A 10,065-nucleotide genomic window follows, 5' to 3' on the forward strand; every position below is an offset into this window, starting at 1 on the left:
ACCAAAAACCAAGAATGGTATGTAATTGGAACGTTTAATTTATGACAAACAAAAACCGTTACATTCGCTGTACTTCGACCCAGCTGCAGTCCTTTAAGTGGACGGAACGACACTGAAACAAAAACCGTTACATTCGCTGTACTTCGACCCAGCTGCAGTCCTTTAAGTGGACGGAAAGACAAACAAAAACCGTTACATTCGCTGTACTTCGACCCAGCTGCAGTCCTTTAAGTGGACGGAAAGACAAACAAAAACCGTTACATTCGCTGTACTTCGACCCAGCTGCAGTCCTTTAAGTGGACGGAACGACAAACAATTATGATACAGATAATAAACTAATCTGAGAAAATGTCCCAAGAAGCTCGCTGTGAAGACGCAGGCGAGGCAATGATTAATGACAACAAGAAAGGTTCATCAATCTGTGATTAGAATTAACCTTAAAAGATAGCAACTAATTAAAGCACACCTTTTACGCTGTAGACAGTGATGTCAGTGACGGTGTAGCTGAGACCCAGATCCACCTGCCACCAAGGATTAGTGTCATTCTCATGGGTGTGGACACAGTTGACGACAGGGGAACTTGCATTTGACACCACTGTTTCTATTCTTCCGTTGACAGCCACACACGCCGGAGTTGTCCCACTGTCACTAAGAGATGTAATGCTCATGTCGGCTGCCTTTCCGTACGCTGCGTTAACTGCACAGGAATTGAAGTAAAGATGAATTACCGGCTAGCCAGATTCTTCAAATGTTCTGTATTATTTTTCACCAAACCGAGGACTGCACAAGATTTCAAGGACAGTTTCTATTGGAAGAAAATGAGGGGCGATATACATTTTGGTGATGCCATACGTCATTGTTCGATGTTTCATGTTCTTCGATTACTATACGAGTTGATATGATATAAACTCAAGTGGATGTCTCCATTTTTATTTCCAATGTCACCATTGTCTTCCACTGTAGATAAACTTCCATTTGCTGGCATTCTCATATTTGTTCTAATAAGGGGTAAGAATGTTGGGTGCAGTCACTGCAAAAGCTTGTTTGACTTGCAAATGTACATGAGTATCTAAGGTGCTCCTTTGCCCATGTCTTCACATCAAAATAATCACCTTTATAGCAGTAGTGATGACAAGATGTGTTTTTTTATATTAGTTATTGAAAACAAGATACTTACCAATTATTCCATTAGATCCAGGTAAAGTCGCACCGCTGTTATCACATCCTCCTTCACAGTCACATGTCTGGCCTGTTCAATACATTGCATTTTGTGATGTCTAGACTTGTTTCGTATTGTACATATACAAAGCAAACAGAAAAACAAATACAGACACCAAGACACATCGACCAACACTCAAACAGATATACATACATAAAGACAACACAGAGCCACCCTTTTCTGTTTCGGTCTCTCTCTGCCATTTAAATGTACATAATAGCAATCTAATGAATTCGACTACACACGCATACACCCCCCCCCCCCCCCCAACGCATTCGCGCGCGTGCGAACACACACTTTAAACAATTATCTAAAACTGTTCTAAGGGAAGCAGGAGATCGCTGATTATTCATGTAGGCTACCCTCGTAAATTAAATAATTGTAATTTGTATCGTCATTCTATAGAGTTGGCATATATATGCTTTATGAGATAGCTAGCAAAAATATATATAACTTATGTTAGTGATGTTCTTTGCCAGGATCTTAACGTTTCTACATAGTCAATTTATTGTTAAAATACTCTTGCAAATATTTTGTTCTTTGTACCTAATTAAAACACAAAACCTGCTTTCGTTTCATGAACCTGATGGTTTTGCAGGTGTATATAAGAAATAGACAAAAAATAAAACCTAATAAGGATTCAAAACGTAATTCATTACCTTGGGCAGAGAAGCACCAGAATGCTGACACAAGAAGCACAGTTCTGGACAGGAGCATCGCATGGCAGATTGTCTTCGAGTCCATCTTAAAGTGTGCGTGAAATAACGAAACAGCAATCCTTTTGAATACACACCGCGCTGTTTGTTATAACTTGTACAGGAAGTAAATCACAAAGGATTCGAAACTAACATTTGTGCATGTGTTGTCGCCAGGAACTTTAAACACTACAGGGGGTTTAAATAAACCGCGTCGAGGACGATTCTTCGGAAATTGAATTTTAAGTCACTTGAATTTTAAGTCACTTGAATTTTAAGTCACTTGAATTTTAAGTCACTTGAATTTTAAGTCACTTAAATGTTTTTCAGCTTGTTTAATGAAAACGTGACAATCACAGCACAAGTAGGTATACACAATTTGATGTTATAATTTCTTACAGTTTTCTTGCCTAGGAAATGAGACAGTTAGCTTAAGGTCATAAGCAGCTCTCGTAGTCATGAATGCAACGTTAATTTTATGCCGTACTTCAAACATTGTCTAAAGATCAAAGGTTTCTGTTTAATTCTAGTAGTCTAACTGTGAGCGATAATCTTGCATGATCAGAGCCCTCTGAATGATTTCCAGTATTTTGTTTTAATTTAGTCTTAATATACAACTTAATTATTTTTTGTAGCTAAAGGAACCGTGCTCATTAGACTAAAATACACACCGCAAATAAACGATTAATGTATTTCACAATCGAAATGCGCATCTGTTCAAACGTTGCAAGAGAGCTCTAAAAGGGTCAAAATCCAGTACAGAGCACATGGAGGTGAACTAATATACAGTAATTGTCTTTGTTCAATACATTCATAGGCCAACTAAAACAGCAACAACAACATACAAACAAATGAATAACTGAATTTGAAAATTGTAAACGAAAAGATACAAAATCAATAAATCAGTAAATCAATAATAAATACATGAATAAATGAAGAAAGACGGAAACTACAACAGACACAACAACAACAAAACACGCAATTATATTATTTCAAGAGTCTCCTCCACCATTAGACATCTTTAGCATTTGGAGATACTAAAATTGCTGAAATGGTATCATGAGCGCAGTGTACATTCCAAATCAAAAATGTTGAAAATTAATGATTCAATGCCAAATAAATGGATTCAACAACCTTATTTCTATAAAAAATAAAATAAAAATTTAAGCAAAGCGAAACTCCAAATTGAAATTGTATGCATCACATGAACGGTTTCAATGCATTTGCCATAATGTAATACTCGAAAGTATTCCTCGTTAGAGTCAAATGCAATTGGTTTGTTTTGGACAAATCCAGTTTGGTCAACGTATCTAAGTGATGACTCAGATGTATGAGAACACTGTGAAGAGTCCGTTGCGAAATCACGAGAAAAGATTTCTTTTATTTCTTTTAATTTATTTTTCACTTAAGTGGAAAGCTGCACGAACCGTGGCGATGTGTTTTCCTTGTTTCGTTATTATTTGAAAAAAGGAAGGCACAGAAGTTGTGTTTTATACAATGTGATATCATACTAACTGAAATATCAATTATATTCAAAACTACCAAAGAAAGTTAGCCAGTCTTATAACTTTTCCGAGTAAATTACATATTAGTCAGAGCTAACACGTAAAATGCAGCACAAAAAATGCGAATAAGACTTAACAACATTAGTTTAATCTTAAATTTTCGATTGAATGGTCTTTGAAGTTGACAAAAATACATCATTATTTACTTTTGAGTACACAAAATATAGGCGAAACGTACTGACTGCACCAAGACGTTCCACTTGCGTTTGGAAAACAAGCATACAAGCAAACCAAAAATGTAAAACTCTTAGAAGAAAAAGTCACATTTAAAACAAAATCAGAATACACAGCACACAAGACAAAAGTACAACTTAAGATTGTTCCAAACATTGATTGACAAGAAAACAAGGAGACGCCAGGCCTGCTTTTGACTAAGACATAATACATTTCACAATTAATAATGGGTCTGTGTCTTTGTCGTTGTAGTTGTGGACGTTCACATAGCGTAGACGTGGTTGGTGTACCCAGCATTCCGCTTGGTAGATGCGATATTAACGTATACAGGATCTTCATTCTTGGCGTTCTCAACGGTTTCTACGGCGGAAATGTCGAGGCCGTTTTCGAATGAGTCGTCTCTGTGGAGACCTGTTGAAATTACCAAAGCCTTGAATAAATCCTCTCAGAACACTGAAAATAATGTTAAAGGCTGCCCTTTACGTAGCGTTCATTAATTAATTCCTATTGTTTACATGTGCCAATAATGTTATAAAACTGTACCTAAGGGGATATAATAACAATTGGCTGTAGCTTTCGAACACAGAAAAAATTATTTCAGTATTGCAAAGTGGTGTTGATAGTGTCGAATGTAAACAGAACAGTCTCAAAGTGAAAGTGGATGTTTTCCGGAAATTGCGAAGTTAACAAGAAAACAGAAAAGCGCGTTTTCCTGCTTAGCACAATACGCTACCGCGCTAATCTGGCGTGTCAATATCACTACGTTTTGCACGTGGAAGGTGAGCGATTTCCTTCACGCGGGGATTGTACTGTCTGTGTTGACGGTCTAAAAATAACCCAAGTCCTGGAGAACTGTTGCTAAACATAGCAATAAACTTTATAAAGAATTAATTATTTCTCGTAATTGGTAAGGACTTCAAAGCTAAAACTTTGCAGGAAGCTTAATTTATACATCCCCGCAACGATGGGAAAAGCCCTGGAAGTAGTTAAAATTATTAAATAGGACTATGTCAGCCTTTAACAAAACCCTTCCATTCAAACGAGTAAATAGTGTGTATCAGTAAAATGTCAGCGCGCACTTACGTGTGTGTGTGAGTGTGTGTGTGTGAGTGTGTGTGTGTGTGTGTGTGTGTGTGTGTGTGTGTGTGTGTGTGTGTGCGTGTGTGTTTGTGTGTGTGTGTGTGTGTTTACGGCGTGCTTGCATTTTGTGTGCGTGCGTGCGTGCATGCCTGCGTAAGTGTGTGTGTGTGTGTGTGTGTGTGTGTGTGTGTGTGTGTGTGTGTGTGTGTGTGTGTGTGAGCTTTAAAAAAAATTCTACACACGTTCAACCATCACAAAACTATACCGAATAGTCTCCCTTACTCTGATCGAGCGAGGCACTTGGTGACGCTTTTGTCTGAGAAGACTTCTGGTGTTTGGATTTCCGCCCACAACTAAAGATAAAAATAAACCAAACATTTGGAACCAATCAATTAAATATATTACATATGACTGCATTTTTATTTGTCATATTAAAACTGCCGTTAATTCCGAGGTAATGATAAACCTAGTTCATTCAAAAAAAGTGTAACACGTGTATTCTCTCTCTCTCTCTCTCTCTCTCTCTCTCTCTCTCTCTCTCTCTCTCTCTCTCTCTCTCTCTCTCTCTCTCTCTCTCTCTCTCTCTCTCTCTCTCTCTCTCTTATTATATTGTTTCTGTTTCTGTTGACCCTATCTTAGGGCAAGGGCTGGATGTAAAAAAAGCATATAATTTTTCTTGCTTATCTATTACCCTCGATAATAAAGATTTTTTTTGGTCTCTCTCTCTCTACACACAACACACACACACACACACACACACACACACACACACACACACACACACACACACACGCAAACACTTACACACACCACACACTATCTCTCTCGCCTTCCCCCTCTCTCTATTTCTTTCTGCCCCGCCCCCCTCCTCTCTAACAATGTAAGTGGCCTCTCAAAAGAAACAGACACATAACTGTGCATATAACGTACAGAAATTTATTTATTAAGGAGATTTCTATAGCGCATAACTAAAAGCACTATGCGCTTTACAATATCACTAGGTATAAGCACACGCAAACATACTCTGATGAAATAGAACTTAGCCTAACAAGGCATACTAAGAACACTAAACATTAGACTGAGTTCATACAAAAATAGAGAATTAAATTAAATACTGGACAAACGATTAAAATAAGTTTAAGGCCTACACCGACTACAATGGACTATTTCAAATACAAAAATTTAGTTAACTATAAAAGGCAGCGCAAACATCTTTTGGAAGCATACACAACAAAGACATGTTTAACCGAATTGGCGACACACTCGAAAGACCTCTAGAGGCAAAGCCAGTCAAAAAGGATGGAGTTTATGCTAAATCAATAGCCATAATTGTAATGATTGGTTTTTTTTGTTTTTGTGTTGAACACAACTAGGAGACAACAGCATCAGGTCCTACATGTATGACAAACAGCTCTCTACAACTCACAGAAATCTGACCCATGCCCAATGAACTATAAATAGTTGAGGGCCGGCAGACAACTCCGCAGAGCAGCTGCTATAAAAAGGAATGACTACTGCGCCCCCCTGTCACATAATGATCTATACACACAGGCGTGTATACTTACAGTCCAATGATGATGAGTATGAAAGCAGCAATGCCAAACGATGCACCCAATCCTATGCCCACCATCTGGCCCGCAAAAGCGAGGTCATCTGATTCCGCTGTAACATGCAACAAAAATCGCGCAAGATGATAAAATACAATACAATACATCACGATAATGCTATATCTGCTCAAAAGAACAATTAAAAAGTGACACATTCCTTGTGGATGTACGTTAAAATTAATGGTCTGGAAAATATGATTTATTCTATTTTGTTGAATGTTCAAAACTACCTACATTCAGATCTAGCACTGTCAAAATAAAAATAAGAACAAATTCATGTCTTTTCATAGTTGTTACATCAAATGTTGTTATAAGTCTTGGTTTCCTTTAAAAATGTAAAAATCTTGTCAGGGAGAACGTCCCGAAAGAAGAAGAACAACAACAACAACGACGACAGCTGCAAGAACAACAACGACATTAACAACAACCATAACAACAATAACGATGACAGCTGCAACAACAACAAAAACATCAGCAACAACAACAACAGTTCTAAGTGTGTTCTTCGGTCCTTTAAAGCAGTGCTTGCTTACTCACTCTGGTTACACACGGGTGATGTCCACCCTGGTTCACAGCCACGAGGACATGTTCCATTGTATGTGTCACACGTGTCGTTGTCTTGACAGTGACCGCTACACGCCTGCTTACAATCCTCTCCGTAAATACCTGGCTTACATGCTTAAACAGAAAAAGAAAGCTGACCAATAATTCTAGTCTTGTAGAGTTTTGTCGTGTCGTAAATAGTACCTGATGAATCCAATATTTGATATTTGACCCAATTCTCACATCTAAAAAACATCAAACATAATTGAAACAAGTAAGAATGCATTGCATACTCACTCTGGTTACACAAGGGTGATGTCCACCCTGGTTCACAGCCATGAGGACATGTTCCATTGTATGTGTCACAGGTGTTGTCTTGACAGTGACCGCTACACGCCTGGTCACACTGCGCTCCGTACAGACCTGGCTTACATGCTTGAAGGAAAAGATATTTGGAAATGATTGAATGTAGAAATACGATCCTGAAATTTCTGATGCAATCCACTAAGTCATTCCTGAAATACAGGGCTTTTCATCATGGTACCCCTCAAAATGGACGCAAAAACCTCCCGTTTTCGACTGCTCATGCGATGGACACTTGCATCTGTAGGAATTATATAAAACAAGAAATACGCAAGATAAACAAGTCGCGTAAGGCGAAAATACAACATTTAGTCAAGTAGCTGTCGAACTCACAGAATGAAACTGAACGCAATGCAACGCAGCAAGACCGTATACTCGTAGCATCGTCACTCCACCGCGCACGGCAAAGGCAGTGAAATTGACAAGAAGAGCGGGGTAGTAGTTGCGCTAAGAAGGATAGCACGCTTTTCTGTACCTCTCTTTGTTTTAACTTTCTGAGCGTGTTTTTAATCCAAACATATCATATCTATATGTTTTTGGAATCAGGAACCGACAAGGAATAAGATGAAAGTGTTTTTAAATTGATTTGGACAATTTAATTTTGATAATAATGTTTATATTTTTAATTTTCAGAGCTTGTTTTTAATCCAAATATAACATATGTATATGTTTTTGGAATCAGAAAATGATGGGGAATAAGATGAACGTAAATTTGGATCGTTTTATAAATTTTTTTTTTTTTTTACAATTTTCAGATTTTTAATGACCAAAGTCATTGATTAATTTTTAAGCCACCAAGCTGAAATGCAATACCGAAGTCCGGGCTTCGTCGAAGATTACTTGACCAAAATTTCAACCAATTTGGTTGAAAAATGAGAGCGTGACAGTGCCGCCTCAACTTTCACGAAAAGCCGGATATGACGTCATAAAAGACATTTATCGAAAAAATGAAAAAAAAATCTGGGGATTTTATACCCAGGAACTCTCATGTCAAATTTCATAAAGATCGGTCCAGTAGTTTAGTCTGAATCGCTCTACACACACACACACACAGACACACAGACACACAAACACACACACACACATACACCACGACCCTCGATCGTCTCGATTCCCCCCTCTACGTTAAAACATTTAGTCAAAACTTGACTAAATGTAAAAATTAGAGCAACTTGTTCTGGAACGATACTTGATTTTGCTTTCTCCTCGTATGTACAAGAGAGAGAGAGAGAGAGAGAGAGAGAGAGAGAGAGAGAGAGAGAGAGAGAGAGAGAGAGAGAGAGAGAGAAAGGGGGAGAGAAAGGGGGAGAGACAGACAGACAGACAGACAGACAGACAGACAGACAGACAGACAGAAACAAAAAACAGACAGGCAGACAGTTGCACATAGACGGAAACAGACGGACAGAGTTGTAACTAAAGTGTCCTTCTCCAAACAAAACTTACCCCAAACTTGCACCTCACACATGTTGATGAGGTAGTTTCCGCCCTGATACGTTCGATCATGACCATGCTTCTGAAACCGAACAATTCTGCCACGGATCGGAGGTGTACAGTCAACATCTATCTTCTCGGGCAGAGAGTCCAGTACCCCACGAGGGTCCGCAGTCACGTGAGGAAACACGTGACACAGCTGCCCGTCCACGAACACGCTCATGCCTGACATTCGGCGTGCAGAGTCTGCATGTTGCATGAGACGTTAGAGGATATAATAACAACAACACCACCACCAACCATCACCACCACCAACAGCAACAACACCCCAACTACATCCACCACCAAGAACAACAACCACCACCACCATACTCACAGTCACCACCAACACTTCCAACCCAACCATCCAACTACCACCACCACCAACACCAACAAAAACAACAACAACAACAACAACAGCAACAACAGCATCCCAACCTCACCACCATCACCACCAAAACCAACAACCACCACCAACACATTCACCACCGTCAACACATTAATCACAAGAACAACACCAGCAACCTAATTAGATCCCTGGTGAGTCCCTAGCTTCTTTTGCTTAGACATAATGAGGTTTACAAAAATACAACCGAGTGCAGTTCTAACGTTTTCACTGGCTGCATTCAAAATTAGTGCTGTGTGGGCCATTTTCATGTTGTCTTTCAACATGATAAATGACCTGGTGGCATTTTCTTACTTCTCAGAATCATATTTTGCAAAAGATTATACCTTTTACTAATCTTGCATTGTCAGTATCTATCCTGTTCTGTACTACTTCAGGAAGCTTCAGTACAGGGTAAGCACAGACGGTCAAAGAAGTAAACACATATCCTTAACAATCAGATGCAGTACTGTAATCTAAGCATCCCACCGTTCTTTTTTTGTATCACCTCTTTTTCCAATCTATTCATCTCGACATCACATTCGTGTATTTAGTTTTGGTAACCGTTACCCACAAATAAACCAAGTTATCATACCATTTGTTTTTGGTAACCGTTACCCCCAAATAAACCAAGATGTATCGATTGAACACTGGATTTCCCTTCTTTGAGCCATTTGACGTCAGAGGCCGACAAACTTCATATTTAGGCGGCCAGCCGAGACTACAAAATAGTGCATGTTTGTGTTCGTTCAATCATAAAAACTAAAAGGAATTCTGACCAGAATCGATCGATACATAAATGTTATTTGTATTTTTGACCAAAATATGACATTTTACACAGATATCAACAGTCATTGTTCACCTAGACCGCTAGCGCGGTCTCGGAGGAACACTGACTGTCTCGATCGGTGTAAAACGTCATATTTTGGTCAACATTTTACACAGATATCAACAGTCATTG

The 10,065-nt window shown here is 38.8% G+C and overlaps 2 protein-coding genes across 2 annotated transcripts in view; both read right to left on the reverse strand.

Annotated features, from left to right (window-relative positions):
* The window catches only part of LOC138965590 (multiple epidermal growth factor-like domains protein 11), a 43,691-nt gene that overhangs the window by 11,642 nt on the left and 21,984 nt on the right, over nt 1-10,065 (reverse strand). The window contains exons 10-12 of the mRNA XM_070337773.1: nt 1,879-2,020; nt 1,178-1,249; nt 467-697 (exon numbers count right to left, since the gene is read on the reverse strand). Of these exons, the coding sequence (XP_070193874.1) occupies nt 467-697; nt 1,178-1,249; nt 1,879-2,020 (445 nt within the window). The remainder of the gene's footprint in view (nt 1-466; nt 698-1,177; nt 1,250-1,878; nt 2,021-10,065) is intronic.
* LOC138964770 (uncharacterized) overlaps nt 1,959-10,065 on the reverse strand; it is a 10,442-nt gene continuing 2,335 nt past the window's right edge. Inside the window, exons 4-9 of the mRNA XM_070336812.1 lie at nt 8,693-8,926; nt 7,181-7,318; nt 6,878-7,018; nt 6,299-6,395; nt 5,016-5,086; nt 1,959-4,064 (exon numbers count right to left, since the gene is read on the reverse strand). Coding sequence (XP_070192913.1) covers nt 3,916-4,064; nt 5,016-5,086; nt 6,299-6,395; nt 6,878-7,018; nt 7,181-7,318; nt 8,693-8,926 — 830 coding nt within the window. The 3' untranslated portion in view covers nt 1,959-3,915. The remainder of the gene's footprint in view (nt 4,065-5,015; nt 5,087-6,298; nt 6,396-6,877; nt 7,019-7,180; nt 7,319-8,692; nt 8,927-10,065) is intronic.

This window comes from Littorina saxatilis, linkage group LG4 (genome assembly GCF_037325665.1).
Source record: "Littorina saxatilis isolate snail1 linkage group LG4, US_GU_Lsax_2.0, whole genome shotgun sequence".
NCBI lineage: Eukaryota > Metazoa > Mollusca > Gastropoda > Littorinimorpha > Littorinidae > Littorina > Littorina saxatilis.